This window comes from Heptranchias perlo, chromosome 30, assembly GCF_035084215.1.
Source record: "Heptranchias perlo isolate sHepPer1 chromosome 30, sHepPer1.hap1, whole genome shotgun sequence".
NCBI lineage: Eukaryota > Metazoa > Chordata > Chondrichthyes > Hexanchiformes > Hexanchidae > Heptranchias > Heptranchias perlo.
Window position 1 is genome coordinate 3,213,228 of NC_090354.1, and position 17,944 is coordinate 3,231,171.

Sequence of the window (17,944 nt, forward strand, 5' to 3'; positions counted from 1 at the left end):
CATGACCTCTCGATTCCAACCGTTCCGCCCCCACCCTCCCGCCATTGGTGGTCTGACACGTCCATCCTCACGACACCCCACCCCGTTCCCCACACCAAGTGTAAAGTGAACAGACTCTTCGTTACTCGATTGGATGATTCTTGACTGAGTAAAGCGGACAATTTTCTCCCCCATCTCCAATATTTTTACACCTAATAAATGAACATGCTTAAAGAAAATGAAAACAACATACCATTTGTGATTTTCCTCCTGGGGGGTTTTTGCTCTCAGTGTCCTGGGGATCAATGTTTAATTCCCGGAGAGCCCAGGCCAATCCTGGAGGGTTGGCAACCCCCAGGGGGTAGCAACACGAAAATCGCTCCTGTGTCTTTGAAATCCTGGGTCAGTTTTCACACCACAGGAATGCTGGTGACTGCAGACACACACGTCTGCCTCTGTTGGCTAGACTCTTAGTGTAAACAAGCCCAGGCTCCATGAACCAGCACCAACACAGACTGACTGAAATGCGAGTCTGCGATTCTGCTGTTGGGGCAGGGCAATCTGTTTTTGTAATGTAAATACAGCGAGCTGGTTTCCCATGTTTGGTCTCTGTGGGTCTCCATATAAAAGCAGAGACCAGTTCCCCAGACCAGGTATGAGAGAGAGTGGGACACACTAATGCCTTTGTCCTGGAACTGCATATGGAGAGAAATATTCTACGCTTATTTCTGAGATCAAATCCAACAACACACTTTCTTTTAAAACCAATAACGAGAGCAAACGGCAGCCGAGTTATTTGGAAACAAGAGAATGATGCCCAGTGTAAGAAGAGTGACCCGATACAGGCAGCATATTAATACACTCCCCACCTGGCAAAAGCAATTCAGCCCCGAGACAATTCATTGCTTGATCTCGACTCCCTTCTCCTGCCTCGTACAGGTGACGGGTCACAGCTCTCCTGGGACCACTAGAGAAAGCTCTAGAATTCCTGCTATCTCTTCTCCCTGCCCACCCCACCCCTCAACAAAGATAAACATCCCATAACCCTGCTGCTGACAGCTAGCCTCTTATCAGGCTCCTGCAAGATCAGCATCAAACAGCACAAGAGGTCGAGACTGCATGGCCAGACTCTCATACTGATGTGAGGAATGAGAAAACAAATCCTACATACCATCATCCTGGTTATCAGAGGCCATTGAAACACTGTCTGAGAGCCCTGATGTAACATGGCTCAGGCTCTGGTTATCATCCGAACTGTCCTCGTGTCTCGATCCCGAGTGGGAATCACCAGATTCTCCTGTCCAAAAAGAGGGGAAGAAAAGAAAAGTGGATTAAAATCCTTACACTGAACAGGGGATTCAAATAATGGAAGAATAAATCTCACCACCTCAACAATTGTTTTTAAAAACCTGTTTTCGCTAACAAGTTTAGGGATTTATTACCAACAGTAACTAATCATGGAAGGCCAATGTTGTTCTAAAATAAAAATCGAATAACTGCAAAGAATTTGAATCGCCTCAGACCTCCCCTCCAAGTCACGCACCATCCCGACTTGGAAATATATCGCCGTTCCTTCATAGTCGCTGGGTCAAAATCCTGGAACTCCCTCCATAACAGCACTGTGGGAGAACCTTCACCACACGGACTGCAGCGGTTCAAGAAGGCGGCTCACCACCACCTTCTCAAGGGCAATTAGGGATGGGCAATAAATGCCGGCCTCGCCAGCGACGCCCACATCCCATGAACGAATTAAAAAAAAGGCAAGTATGTTTGTCCTGTTTGATTCGGACAATCTTTTATTTACAGAATGAATGCTCATGGTTTGGAAATGTGACCAAGTTTTAAAGGCTGAATTAAAATGTAGAGTTGTTGAAGCAACATTGCGTTAAGAACTGTATCTCTGCTAATCTTAATTCAACAAAAAAACATTTTTGTTTTAAAAAAAAGCTAACATAAACGATCATCCCGATATAAAAAGGATATTATTGCAATCCCACCTCTGGCTCAGAAGATTGAGTGTTCAAGCCCCACTCCAGAACTTGAGCACAAAAACTAGGCTAGATATTCCAGGGCCGTTCCGAGAGAGGTGAAGTCTTTCAAATGAGACGTTAAATCAAGGCCCCACCTGCCTGTTTAGGTGGATTTCATGGCAGGTCGTGCCCTACATTCTCCCCCCAACCAGCACCATCAAAGACAGACTTAACTAATCAATTAACTCCCTGTTTGTGGGACCTTCCTGTTCACAAATTAGCTTGTCACGTTTGCCTGCATAACAATGGTTACTGCATCAGTGAAGTAACTTGATTGGTTCTGAAGGGCTTTCGGACATCCCAAGGATGTGAAAGGCGCTATATAAATTCTAGTTCTTTCTTAAGCAAACTAGTCGATGTTTTACTGACTCCATCACCTGCTTAAAGGATGTGAAAGGCGGGTTCCCTCCCAGTCGGGGAACACTTCAGCAGTCATGGACATTCATCCACCGACCTTCGGGTAAGCGTACTCCAAGGCGGCCTTCGAGACACACGACAACGCAAAATCGTCGAGCAGAAATTGATAGCCAAGTTCCGCACCCATGAGGACGGCCTCAACCGGGATCTTGGGTTCATGTCACGCTACACGTTACCCCACCAGCGAACAAATGTTATCTGTTTTTAATATAATGGGTCATTTGCTGGCTCTCTCTGCCTTCCGGATGTTTCTGCCTCTCTCTGTGTTTTTTTTTCTCTGTTTTTTTTTCCCTGTTTGTTTTTTTGTTGAATGTGTATTCGGGGGTTCTGCAGATGACACCTCTCTGTCTGAACACGGTGATTGCCTTGGCAACGGGCAGTTGCAGGGGCAGTCTGTAAACACCATGTATTATTCAATATGTATAAATGCGTAGGCTTCAAGGAGATCTTGAAACATTTACCTGAGGAAGGAGAAAATCTCCGAAAGCTTGTGAATTTAAAATAAAATTGCTGGACTATAACTTGGTGTTGTAAAATTGTTTACAACTGCTTAAAGTAGTCACAGCTTGCGAATCTCCAGGTCAGTGGGTGTCCCTGCAATCCCCTGTAACTCCTGGATCATTTCACTCTTTCTCCCCACCAGCCCCATGGACACTCATCAGCAACATACACAAAAAAACACTGGAAGCCACAAAAACTGCTCGGACTAGTAAAACCCTGTCTCAGTCAGAAGCATTCTTGCCTCTTCAGTCAGAAGGTCATGGGTTCAAGCCCCATTCCAGCACAGTATTGAGGGAGCAGCATTGCTGGAGGTGCCATCTATTGATGAGAAATTAAATTCAGGTTCCATCTGCCAGTTCAAGTGGCAATAAAGGTCCCCGGCATGATTTGAAGAACATCGGGGAAGTCCCCTGACCAACATTCGTCCCTTAAACCAATACCACCAAAAACAGATGAGCTCATCATTCACGCCATGTCTCGTCATCAACCAACCACTATCAATTAGTCTGCAACAGACCCAGACATGAGGTGAGGAAAACCCCCAGTGGTGGTGAGCTTTGGGAACCAGAGGTCCAAAGTCATCTGTTCCTCCACATTTAACACAGGTCATGAGTCAAATTACAAAAATAGACTGTATCCCCAAAATGTTATCTTCTGAAAGAAATCCATCTACTTTGCATTTGAATGAATCAATATTAACTGCTTCCACCGTCTCCCAGGGAGCCCATTCCATAGAATGACCACTTGCTCACTGAAATATTGTTTTTCCGCAGATTAGTTTTGAATTTAACTCCCTTCAAGCGCAGGCCGTGTCTTCTGCATCTTACGCGCCGTGTGCCTGATCAGGGAATACATGCTGCTGTTAATGGATGCAAACATTAAAATGATCCATTCACCAAGACTAACATCCTTAACCTTAATGAGGGCAAAGTTCACTGCCCTCGACCCAAAACAGTATTCACTGTTTTCTTTTCAAATAAACAGCCAGTTTGTTATTGTTTTCATATCTTTGCCGCTCTTCCTTTGGAGAACAGTGTGAAGCAGTGGGAGGATTCGCGGGCTGATTAACAGTCTGACAGGCCGTGACATGAACACTCCTTCCATGGCCGTAACCATTTGAATGCCAGCCGATAGGGGGGGTTAGTCCGATCCGGCGGGAGGGTTTCATGGGCTCCCGCAACCCATACGATGAGGAGGGACCACCCACACCCACCGGACACGAGAATCCCGCTGGATGTCAACCCAGAATTCGGAGGCGGAGCTCCTGTCTGGAGCGAGGGTTTGAACACTGCACCTCCTGACTCAAGAGATGGGAATGTTACCACTAAACCAAAGGCTGGCTCCCCAACAGCCAGATTAAGAACATATTATACCAAGGAGGTTGAATTCACCGTCTGGAATGCCCTGTGGGTGAGCATCACAGCAGCCAGGGATGCAGATTGGTCCCACACACTCACTTCAGCCATGTTGAAATCAGAAGCACAGCTATCCCTGGGGCCACCATCATCATCTCCTTTGGCACAGGGCAACATTGACAGTAAGAATGGAAGAAAAAGTCAAGGACCAGATAAGTCCTTTGGCCCATCAAAATTCTTTCCTCCTGCACTCCAACTCACTCACCTTAGCATCAACTGTTTTAATTTCCATGATGTCTGAGTCCACTGCTTTACCCTATGGATTATTCCACACTTTGAGGAGAAAGAAATTCACTATTTTAAATTTATGTCTTGTCTAGCTGGGCTGACTTGCCTCAAGATTTTCGGGGTTTATCTTACCTGTACCATTTATTACTGTTTATATCTCAAATCAGGTCCCTCCCTTAACCCAATACTTAATTTTTTTCTCATCTTTTCTCACAGCTCACTCCCTTTACGTTACGGGTCAGACATATTCCCTCAGTTGGTGGATGAACCAAGACAACTGGGCTGGAAACAGAAGGACTCCATGAAAAAAAGAATTAAGTTTCGAACATAATACAGGGATAAACTTGGTCCTACATCAATATACCATTTCAAACCCGCTACAATATAGGTAGCTGCAACGACAAGATCTCCCAGTGTCCTGAGCCAACATTTATCTCTCAATCAACATCACAGATTGCTGTTTGTGGGATCTTGCTGTGCACAAATTGGCTGCTGCATTTCCTACATTACGTCTGTGACTACACTTCAAAAGAACTTCAATGGCTGTAAAGGGTTTTGGGACGACCTGAGGTCATGAAAGGCGCTGTATAAATGCAAATTCTTTCTTTCTTACTCTGTCCTCTTCCACACCTTCCTCCCACCCACTCCTCAGCCCATTTCAATTTTCCAGCCACTATTCAGGATAAGGGTTAGAAGGTGTTTTTTTAAAATGCAAAATTTTTTTAGAATATGGAGCACATTACCACAAGGGATTATTGAAGTTGAGCCAATCGTGACATTTAAGAGGGAATTAGATGAAGAAAAATATTAAAGGGGATGGAACGAGCGAGGAAATGGGATTAGATAACTCCAGGGTGGCATGATGAATGCCTTCATTAAAAAATGTCTGTAATTCTACAGATGCAACAGACTGACTGACCGACTGACTGTATCTGATACTGGATGAATGGAAACCAGCAGGATTCACTAATCTGAAACCTAGATTTTAAAAAACCACGGTCTTAGTTACACTGGTTATTTACAACAGCTGGGAAAAATATGTTGCAGAAGATCGAGGCATAGAGCACAAAAGCAAGGAAGTTACGCTAAACCTTTACACAACACTGGTTAGGCCTCAGCTGGAGTATTGTGTTCAATTCTGGGCACCACACTGTAGGAAGGATGTCAAGGCCTTGGAGAGGGTGCAGAGGAGATTTACTAGAATGGTTCCAGGGATGAGGAACTTCAGTTATGTGGAGAGACTGGAGAAGCTGGGGTTGTTCTCCTTAGAACAGAGACGGTTAAGGGGAGATTTGATAGAGGTGTTCAAAATCATGAGCGGTTTTGACCGAGTAAATAAGGAGAAACTGTTTCCAGCGGCAGAAGGGTCGGTAACCAGAGGACACAGATTTAAGGTGATCAGCAAAAGAGCCAGAGGCGACATGAGGAAATATTTTTTTACGCAGCGAGTTGTAATGGTCTGGAATGCACTGCCTGAACGGGTGGAAGCAGATTTAACTTTTAAGGGAACTGAATAAATACTTGAAGGGAAAACATTTACAGGGCTATGGGGAAAGAGCAGGGGAATTGGATAGCTCTGTCAAAGAGTCGGCACAGGCATGATGGGCCGAATGGCCTCCTACTGTGCTGTACCCACTATGAAGATAATGAGGATTTTACAACACATTTATGGGTGAGTAGGAGGGACTGTTGGTAAAATCACCTTCAATTCCTAATCTAACTTACATCCAGTTACTTGGTTATCCTAAACACAGCGACCGTTTAATAGGGAAGGGAAAGCAAAAATATATAGTGACCTAATAGAGACATTGAAGAGTGTTAGATATCTATTTTCCATTGTGTCATTGCTCAAATAAACCCCTTCAGTGCTAGTTAGGTGTGAGCATTAATAAAGAGAATGTTCTTCTTTCTGACTCCCCCCCAGAGTGAGACACACATCCCCAGGGTTAGTGTTCATTTTGCTGGGTCCATAACTTCAGCCATGTTGTACTTCTGCCCCAGGGTCAGCACCAGACAATCTCAGGTCAGGCACAGGGATAGATGCAGATAAAGCTCTCGCTACACTGTCCCATCGAAACACTCCCAGGTCACGTACAGTCTGAGTTAGATACAGAGAAAAGCTCCCTCTAAACTATCATCAAGCATTTGAAGGTCAAGTACAGCAAAATTAGATGCAGAGTAACGCTCTCACTACACTGTCCCATCGACCACTCCCAGGTCAACCACAGCATGGGTTAGATGCAGAATAAAGCTCCCTCTACACTGCCCCAACGGGCCTTAATCACAAAATGAGAAGGCCATTCCCCAATGCACCAGTGTGAGATTTCTTACTTCCCTTCACCAGCTATCCTTACAGATTTTCTGAGCTAGTCTGCCAATTAGTGCAGAATTATGTGCAGCTTTGTGCTGTTGACTTACAGCCACTAGGAACTGCCCCAAACTGATCTCACTTTACGATATCCTAATTTTTCAAAACTATTTTTGCTCCAACAGTAAGTGCTGATGACACAATGAAGGAGCTGCTGGTCCCAACAGTGCGAGGGAGATTAATTAACACGCAGACAGTGGGAGCTAAAACACCCTCGAGGTCAAAGCCTACATCTTTACGGATGTTAATTCAGCTCACTCACACTAATGGACTCAGTAACTCCTCTAAACCAGTCTCCCATGCGATATAAATCGGCACTACTTAAAAATAAATTTTTAAAAGTCAACTGAAACAAAGAAGAAAAAAAATGACTCACGCTCCAAAAATCCTCACAGCAAAGGAGCCCAAAGTGACAGGGCCCAACAACAACAACTTGCATTTATATAGGGCCTTTAACTTGGTAAAATGTCCCACGGCCCTCCACAGAAGCACAATCAGACAAAATTTGACACCGAGTCCCATAAGAAGATATCAGGACAGGTGACCAAAAGTTTGGTCAAAGAGGTAGGTTTTAAGGAGCGTCTTAAAAGGGGAGAGAAGTAGAGAGGCGGAGAGGTTTAGGGAGGGAATTCCAGAGCTCAGGGCCGAGGCAGCTGAAGGCACGGCCGCCAGTGGTGGGGCGATGAAGGAAGTGGGGGTTGGGTTGGGGTCTTCAAAGAGCAGACCGTAGTCCATTTTCAGACCTTGAAATCAGGATCACATGGACCTTGCAGCACAGGATGGTGTGAATACGGACCCCAAATTAGTCAAGTTTTGCCCCACCCACAGAACGGCTTTGTTTTTGATTCGTTAACCATTGCTTACTTTGCTGAAGACTGGATGGTGCACCAGTTAGAAGTGAATTGGCTCAACGTGTGGGAGACACGCTTTTCAACAGTGCTGTCAATGCCACTTTAAACACATCTCCACTAGTTAAGACAAAAGGCAGTTGAAAAAGCATATGGGTTCCTGGGCTTTATAAACAGAGACATGGAGTACAAAGGTAAGGGAATTTATGCTGAACCTTTCTAAATCGCTGGCTGGGCCTCAGTTGGAATATTGTGTTCAATTCTGGGCACCGCACTTCAGGAAGGATGTCAAGGCTTTGGAGAGGGCGCAGAAGAGATTTACTAGAATGGTACCAGGGAAGGGGGTCTTTCTTCAGTTATGTGGAGAGACTGGAGAAGCTGGGATTGTTCTCCTTGGAGCAGAGAAGGTTAAGGGGAGATTTAACACAGGTGTTCAAACTTATGAAGGGTTTTGATATGTAAATAAGGAGAAACTGATTCCACTGGCAGGAGGGTCGGTAACTAAAGGACACAGGTTTAAGATAATTTGCAAAAGAACCAGAGGGGAAATGAGGAGAATTTTTTTTTAACCCAGCGAGTTGTTATGATCTGGAATGCGCTGCCTGAAAGGGTGATGAAAGCAGATTCAATAGTAACTTTCAAAAGGGAATTGGGTAAATACTTGAAGATGAAAAATTTGCAGGGCTATGGGGAACGAGTAGGGGAGTGGGGCTAATTGGATAGCTCTTTCAAAGAGTTGGCACAGGTACGATGGGCCGAATGGCCACCCTTTTGTGCTGTAAGAGTCCATGAAAATGACCTTTCAAGTTTAAACTGAAATTCAAGTTTCACTTTTCGACACTTGAAGGAAATAAAGTTGAAGCATGAAAGGAATGCCCTTATACTAAATATCCTGAGACAGTCTGGGACCCTGGAGGGCGACAGAGGCCTTTTTCTGATTATAACTGGGGGTCCCCCAAGTTTGGGACGCACCATACAGTCGGTTCTCAATACTGACCATGGCATCATGGGAGAAAGATGGCAAACAAAGTTCTTGCTCACAGGAACTGAAAACTAATCCAGGAGGAAAACCATCCCTAATTATTTGTTTGGCATTGGGATTGGTGATTATATGGGCAGGTATAAACTAAGATGATCAAATATTTTTGGAAAACGATGGTTCTTTTTGCGACTGTGGTGGTCGGCCAGGGCGGGGGTCGGGAGGGGGGGGGGGGGAGGGAATTGGGGGATATTACATGGCCACAGGCCAGGGTTGAATCGTGAAGGTGCCAGGGTGGGTGAATAGGATCAAGATGCATTTATTGAGAAATATCCCTCTAAGAATGAAATGGATAGGGGAGAGATCACGATAAGAGTAGATGGTACATGATGTGTGGCAAGAGTGGGCTTTTCTTGTTCCATGCTTCATCACATTCTGCTCCCTCCTGGGGCTCTCATGCGTTGCCCAGAGAACAGTAATATAACGGCACAAGAAGAGGCCAGAGAGGACAGCTCCAGCCCAACCTGCCTGCCAGCTGTAGCGTGGAGCATGGACTGGTGGTATAATGGGAAGGAGGGTGAAAATAATTTTAAGCTTCTCCAATGGGAAGACAACTTTACTTAATTAGGTCCTGAGCCAAACAGACGAGGAATGTCCCATATGCAAACCCCGTATGTGCTGCGTCAGCCAATCTTAATTGGGCCAGCGTTAGGGGCACTACAATGGCCTTTAGCCAGAACCCCCCCCACCACCGGATTAGAAAGGGGAAATGAGTCAAGGGTCCCACACCTTGTCGCCTGCTGGATATGCAAGTGAGTGGACATTAGGTGAAATGGGGGTGAAGCTTTGCTGTGATGCCCCACTGAGTCAAATAGCCCACTGACACTCTGGGGTGGAAACTGGTTTCGGCCCGTTTTCGGGCCCGAAATAGGCGGAAGCGCATGCCGAGGCTCACCCGAAATTGGGTCTTGGTCCTCATTAGCATATCGTCGGCAAGACTGCAGACGTCAATCGGGGATGCAGAGGCAGCTCGTCGGTTCCACAAAGACCATTGGGCCGGCTGCCTCCCCAGCATGTCCTTGGGGAAGGGAAGGCAGATGAGGCAGACGATCGGAATGGGGCCGACAACGGAGCACCCCTGCTCCACATTCAGGCAAGTATCTTTTTTAAAAATTTACCTTTTTGGTGGCATCCTCCAGCAGTCCCTTTAAGGCCCATTTGGCCGCAGGTAGACCTGGTTATCCTGAACTCAACAGGCCCAGCAACGGTTGTGCTCAGGGCAGCCCAATTTCAGGAAGGGGGGTGGGTGGGGGGGGGGGGGGGGGGGGAGGGAGGGGGCCAATGGGAATTCGCCAAAGAGTCTTCCATGTGCAAATTTATGAGGGATTTCAATGAAGTAAATAAGGAGAAACTGTTTCCAGTGGCAGAAGGGTCGGTAACCAGAGGACACAGATTTAAGGTAATTTGCAAAAGAACCAGAGGGGAGATGAGAATTTTTTTTTTTACACAGTGAGTTGTGATGATCTGGAATGCGCTGCCTGAAAGGGCGGTGGAAGCAGATTCAATAATAACTTTCACAAGGGAATTGAATAAATACTTGAAAAGGAATAATTTGCAGGGCTATGGGGAAACAGCAGGGGGAGTGGGACTAATTGGGTAGCTCTTTCAAAGAGCCGGCACAGGCATGATGGGCTGAATGGCCTCCTTCTGTGCTGTATGAATCTGAGAGCTGGGGTTTGGGGAGACAATTTTTTTTAATGCTGGTCCAAGATAGCCGGTGCCGACACAATGGGCCGAATGGCCTCCTTCTGTGCCGTAAATTTTCTATGATTCTATGATTCTATAATGCCAATCCTTAATACTGCCTTAATGAAATCAACCATTTTGGGGATTTTAACTCAAAAAACTTACCTGAGGAGTGATGTCAGTCACTGCGATCAACGGAAATAAAAACAGATCTACTGTATATTCTGAGAAAACACAGAGTGAGGTGAGGGGATAGCTCAGACGGTTAACTCACTGGCATGAAGATATTCTGACCCCAGAGAAAGCTGAACAGTTTCAGTGGAGGTTTGTGAGGCAGTGATTTAAGCTTCATTAACAGGGCCCTTTTTATTCCGTTAATTATGATTAATATTCAACATGAGTTATAACACTTGTGCTGACATCACAGTGGATTAGTGACATCAGAAGGTTAAGTCTCGTTAAGCTGCCATTAAATTGTACGGGTTTTTAAAAATTTAAAAAAGAACACGATGCCTCATTCGCTCAGACTGGCTTGCTAGTATACTATGCACAAAGTTCAACCTCACTTCAGAGACCTGAGCACCATAATCCAGGCTGACAATCCCAGTGCCAGTACTGAGGGAGTGCTGCACTGTCGGAGGTGCCGTCTTTCGGAAGAGACATTAAACAGAGGCCCTGTCTAACCTCTCGGGTGGACATAAAAAATTTCACGACACTATTTCGAAGAAGAGCAGGGGAGTTCTCCCCGGGGTCCTGGGCCAATATTTGTTCCTCAACCAATACCTAAAACAGATTATCTGGTCATTATCACATTGCTGTTTGTGGGATCTTTTTTGTGCGCAGATTGGTTGCCTTGTTTCGTCCATTACAACAGAGACTACACTTCAAAAAGTACTTAATTGGCGTAAAGCTCTTTGGGACGTCCGGAGGTCGTGAAAGATGCTGTAGAAATGCAAGTCCTTTCTTTCCTTCAATCCACATTTATCCCCCCCCCTCCACCACTTACGTGCGTCTCCCAAGAAAAGCGAGGGTTCCAGTAGCACGATGATGTAAATGTGAAAGGAAAGCACAGCTGCACAAACTCTGAAATCACACGCACTTACCCAATGCCTGGTTGACAATCCCACCTGTTTGAGTCACTTCTATTGGCTGTACATTTCACTCAACACCTTTCCCTCATCTCCCCGCCAGCTCACCACCGAGGTTATTACTTCAACAAGAACTGACTCTACTTTGTTCCATTCTGCTCGTAAATAACTTCATATTTGCCACAAGGGAAAAGCTAAACTGGTTTCATTAAAACCTCGAGACATCTGTATCTGGAGCCCATAGTTTTTGTTTTCCTAACCTATGATTACTGGTAGCTGAACGCAATAATTTTGCAATAAATCTCCCAGGAAGTGTGAAACTGTATAGCTTCATCAAGTCCTGGGATACGAGTACCTGGTTTTTCCCATTAGCTCCCAGAGCAGTTTATAAAAAACTATGCACGGAGCATTTCAGGTTTTTAAAACTTAGGATCCCAGACTCTGCAGATTTTTGTTTCATTAGATTTTAGCATTCGTTGATTTACTGAATGAACTCGATTGGGTTTCCCCGCAGTGGCAGAATGCTTATTCCAACGGATTGTCCACAGCCAGGCTCATTTACATGTTAGTCATGATGTGGAGATGCCGGTGATGGACTGGGGTTGACAATTGTAAACAATTTTACAACACCAAGTTATAGTCCAGCAATTTTATTTTAAATTCACAAGCTTTCGGAGACTTCCTCCTTCCTCAGGTAAACATTTACCTGAGGAAGGAGGAAGTCTCCGAAAGCTTGTGAATTTAAAATAAAATTGCTGGACTATAACTTGGTGTTGTAAAATTGTTTACATTTACATGTTGTTAGTGAGATCTTAAATCACCCCCCTAAACATTGCTAAGTAGGTAATGACAAGAGATTTTGAATTCAGTTTAAAAAAAATCACTGGCATCTGGCAAAAGTGACCATGAAGCTGTCGGAAACACCCAACTGCTTCACTAATGTCCTTCAGGGAAGGAAACCTCACTTATACATGAATCTAGTCTCACACTAACGTGGCTGACTCTTAACTGCCCTCCGAAGTGGCCCTAGCATGCCACTCCGTTGTATCAAACCTTCTCAAGGGGCATCTAGGGATGGGCAATACATGCCGGCCTTGCTAGCGACACTCAGATCCCGAGAATGAATAATAAAAGAAATCCATCAGATGACATATTCTCGTCATTTCAGTCCAATAGGTCATTCCGACGCGTGCCAGCTTCTGAAACAGTTTTCCAGGAGTGATCCATTTATTCACAGCTGATGATTTTCATTTCTTAAAAAAAATTATAGGAAAGGAGTAGGCCATTCAGCCCCTTGAGCCTGTTCCGCCATTCAGTTAGATCATGTCTGATCCGTATCTTAACTCCACCTACCCACCTTGGTTCTGTAACCCTTATTACCCTTGCCTACCAAAAATCTATCAATCTCAGTTTTGAAATTTTCAATTGACTTTTTTTTTTATTCGTTCACGGGATGTGGGCGTCGCTGGCGAGGCCGGCATTTATTGCCCATCCCTAATTGCCCTCGAGAAGGTGGTGGTGAGCCGCCTTCTTGAACCGCTGCAGTCCGTGTGGTGACGGTTCTCCCACAGTGCTGTTAGGAAGGGAGTTCCAGGATTTTGACCCAGCGACGATGAAGGAACGGCGATATATTTCCAAGTCGGGATGGTGTGTGACTTGGAGGGGAACGTGCAGGTGGTGTTGTTCCCATGCGCCTGCTGCCCTTGGCCTTCCAGGTGGTAGAGGTCGCGGGTTTGGGAGGTGCTGTCGAAGAAGCCTTGGCGAGTTGCTGCAGTGCATCCTGTGGATGGTGCACACTGCAGCCACAGTGCGCCGGTGGTGAAGGGAGTGAATGTTTAGGGTGGTGGATGAGGTGCCAATCAAGCGGGCTGCTTTATCTTGGATGGTGTCGAGCTTCTTGAGTGTTGTTGGAGCAGCACTCATCCAGGCAAGTGGAGAGTATTCCATCACACTCCTGACTTGTGCCTTGTAGATGGTGGAAAGGCTTTGGGGAGTTAGGAGGTGAGTCACTCGCCGCAGAATACCCAGCCTCTGACCTGCTCTCGTAGCCACAGTATTTATATGGCTGGTCCAGTTAAGTTTCTGGTCAATGGTCATCCCAGTCTCATCAGCTTTTTGGAGAAGAGAGTTCCAGATTCCAACTCCCCTTTGTGTGAAGAAGTGCTTCCTGACATCACCCCTGAACGGCCCGAGCTCTAATTTTAAGTTTATGCCCTGTATTCTAGACTCTTCCACCAGAGGAAAAAGTTTCTATCTACCCTATCAAATCCCTTAATCATCTTAAACACCTCAATTAGATCACCCCTTAATCTTCTATATTCAAGGGAATACAATTCTGAGGGTATTTTGGGCTGGTTTCACCGCCTCTACATATGTTGTGTTTTCAATCCTTTGTTCACTACAGATAAGCGATGTTACAGCATCTGGACCTCTGGGTTGTAGACACTAGACGCTGAATATTGAAGCAAGGAAGTGACGTTAAATTTGTGCAACTCATTGGTTAGACCACAGTTGGTGCACGACTGGTTACCCCATTATCGGAAGGATATTAGAGGCAAAGAAAGGCAGTAGCAAAAGTTCACTAGACCAAGTATAGTTACAAAGAAAGGCTTGAAAAATGGTGGCTTTTTTCCCACTGGAACAGACCAGGTTGGGCAGAGGGGCAGGGAAGGTTTGTAACAGAAGTTTTCAAAATTATGAATTATTGGAACATGGGATGCTTTAGTGCAGGTTGCTGTCCAGGCAGAGATTATAACAACATTTTAAAAGGAGATGGATGAGAAAGACTATAAAAGTAAGCAGGGATGGGACTAGACTAGACAGATCCAGTTGAGGAGATCGCACAGGCACGATGGGTCGAAGAGTCTCCTTCTTGTGCTGTAAATCCTAACAGCCGGGAATGTCCTTGGGCTTCACCCGATCAGACACCGTGACATTGAGGGAAGATCGGCAGAAACCCGGCTTGTGGGTGTATCCGGGGGGTTCCACCAAAGTTACAGCAGACAATCGGGAGACAACCCCCCCACCCCCGGAGGAGATTCCAAGCTTATGATATTTTGTATCACACCACTTCAGCTTCACACTGGCTGCTGATGCGATACGGACTTTTCAGAAGTTCCTCGGCTGTACGATGTCTTAAACTGTTCGCGGAAAATGGGTTGTGTTGTCCAATATTATTAAATTTAAATTGCCATTCAGACATCAGTAGGCACAGCCCTGGTCAGCTTGACCAGAAGAGCTGGAGCTGGCAGTACAACTTTTTTTTATATTGATAGCGGTGTAGTTCGGATCCCAGGTGACCAGCATCTGTGAGCTAGTTCCACAGATTTACAACATTAAATCCAGCTCTTTTATCCCAGAAAATTGGGTCTACAAATCTCTCACTGGAATAGATTTAGTAAATATATAGATTTGAGTACATAATCTAGGCCGACACTTCCAGGGAAGTACTGAGGGAGTGCTGCACTGTCAGAGGTGCCGTCTTTTGGATGAGACGTTAAACCAAGGCCCCGTCTGCCCGCTCATGGTGGACGTAAAAGATCCCACAACACTATTTCGAAGAAGAGCAGAGGGGCTCTCTCCAGTGACCTGGCCAATATTTATTCCTCAACCAACATTATTAAAACAGCTGATCTGGTCATTATCACATTGCTGTTTGTGGGATCTTGCTATGCAAATTGGCTGCCGCGTTTCCTACATTACCACAGTGACTACACTTCAAAAAGTACTTCATTGGCTGTAAAGCCCTGAGGGACGTCCTGAGGTTGTGAAAGGCGCTGCAGAAATACAAGTTCCTTCCTGCCTTTCTTTAGCAGGGAGCCAGCGGACAGATGCTGCTCCCCGAGAATCCAAACTTAAACAGCAACATACAATGGTTTATAACTCCTAGCTGTAGGCTTGCACAATTCCAAACCAGCTACCACTGACAAATCAGTACCAGATACATTGGGAATGGCAGCTGGCTTGCTCTCAAAAGTTTGAACTCATCAGAGCACAGCAAGAAAATTGCTGTCGCGTAACTCACTGACAGCTGATATCAGGGGAGAAACGCAGCTGCCCAGGAGACTTTAGAGTAAAGGGTCAGTCTGGAATTTGCACACAAGCTAACGATACAAGTGTGGGATAAAGCTCGAAGAGACACAGGTTTGTTCTAACTGGGACTGGCGGTTTTAGACAGTGACAACAGAAATGCTAAGTTTGAACTGTTTAATAAGATCTAAATGTAACGAAGCCTCATATGACAGAACTTTTGTTCTAAAATAGAATTAAAGGTGGTAGAATCAGGGCACAGGAGAAGGCCATTTGGTCCATCGTGCCTGTGCCGGCTCATTGAAAGAGCTATCCAATTAACCCCGCTCCCCTGCTTCTATCCTGTGGCCCTGTAATTATTTCCCTCTTCAAGTATTTACCCAATTCCCTTTTGAAAGTTACGATTGAATCTGCTTCCACCGCCCTTTCAGGCAGTGCGTTCCCGATTGTGACAACTCGCTGGGTAAAAAAAATCTCAACTCTCCCTGGCCTTTTTGCCAATTTTCTTAAATCTGTGTCGTCTGGTTACCGACCCTCCTGCCTCTGGAAACAGTTTCTCCCCATCTACTCTATCAAAACCGCATATAATTTTGAAGACCTCTATTAAATCTCCCCTTAACCTTCTCTGCTCTCAGGAGAACAACTCCAGCTTCTCCAGTCTCTCCACATAACTGAAGTCCCTCATCACTGGTACCATTCTAGTAAATCTCCTCTGCACCCTCTCCAAGGCCTTGACATCCTTCCTAAAATGTGGTGCCCAGAATTGAACACAATACTCCAGCTGAGGCCTAACCAGTGCTTTATAAAGGTTTAGCATAACGTCCTTGCTTTTGTGCTCCTTGCCTCTATTTATAGGACCCCATGCACTTTAACAGCCTTCTCAACTTGATACGAGGTAAAACAAACTGACCAAGAGTCCGATTTTATCATTAATTTTCTGCTGCACAACTGGAGCCCTTCAACTGTGAAACAAACTTGCACTCACTGATGAAAGGTTTGTGTCCGTCCTACAGAAGGCAAAAAAAGGGCCATTTTACTTAGTTATTCATATTCTTTCCTTGTCAATCTTCTCCCCTGTGCTCCTCCACTTCTAGCCGTGGCTCAGTGGGTAGCACTCTCGCCTCAGGTTTAGAAGGTCATGGATTCAAGTCCCACTCCAGAGACTTGAGCACATAATCCCAGGCCGACACTCCCAGTGCCAGTACTGAGGGAGTGCTGCACTGTTGGAGGTGCCGCCTTTTGGGTGAGACATTAAATCGAGGCCGCGTCTGTCCTCTCAGGTGGATGTAAAAGATCACATGGTAATATTCAAAGAAGAGCAGGGGAATTCTCCCCGGTGTCCTGGCCAATATTTAGATCACAAACAGATCATCTGGTTATTATCAGATTGCTGTGTGTGGGATCTTGCTGTGCGCAAATTGGCTGCCGCGTTTTCCTACATTACAACAGTGAGTACACTTCAAAAAGTACTTCATTGGCTGTAAAGTGCTTTGGGACGTCTTGAGGTCGTGAAAGGTGCTGTATAAATGCAAGTCTTTTTTTTCTTCCCTGTGCTGCAGTTCCATGGGTGCTCATTGCCGTCTGGGACTTTACCCATTTTTCATGCGTGAGCCTCAACCATGAATGTCACCAGCCTATTCAACTGCATGGGGCATCACTGCTAAGCCCAATCACGAAACCGCCACACACATGCATCTTCCAGTAGGGGTCACTGGAGCATGAACCCTGGCCAGTTCTCTGCGCCCCCCCACAGCAGCTCACCTGAGATCATCTGACTCTTTGTAACACACTTTTAAAAAATTAAATATTGCTTTTAAAGAAACCGAAGGAAAGGGAAACGTCGGTCCTCCCAGGCATTGATAAGATGTGTTGCTTTTCTGTCCTAATCCGGCAGGGGATGTCGTCTCCTGCATCAGCAGCACAGCAGGAGTTAAACCATTTCTCGGGAATGTTCAGGTGAAGAAGCTCTGGCTCATTTTTTAAAAATATCTTTTGTTCGCAAAGATTCTCTAATTGTAATTTGTAATTGCATTTAAAGGAGAAGCTGGATAGGTACATAAGGGAGAAAGGAATGGAAGGATACGCTGATAGGGGGAGATGAAGTAGGGAGGGAGGAGGCTTGTGTGGAGCATAAACACCGGGATAGACCAGTTGGGCCGAATGGCCTGTTCGTGTGCCGTAATTTCTATGTAACTGCATTAATAGTATCATATAGTATTTCGTGTCAGTGGTGAATGTTGTGTAGGACCAATCATACAAATGTAAGTGTTAGCCTCACCCACTGGTCACAGAAGTCTGGGGGTTGCTGCCCACAAT

General features: G+C 45.5%; 1 protein-coding gene across 1 annotated transcript in view; it reads right to left on the reverse strand.

Moving 5' to 3' along the window:
- skap1 (src kinase associated phosphoprotein 1) overlaps positions 1-17,944 on the reverse strand; it is a 347,892-nt gene that overhangs the window by 253,026 nt on the left and 76,922 nt on the right. The window contains exon 4 of the mRNA XM_067969375.1: positions 1,151-1,276. Coding sequence (XP_067825476.1) covers positions 1,151-1,276 — 126 coding nt within the window. The remainder of the gene's footprint in view (positions 1-1,150; positions 1,277-17,944) is intronic.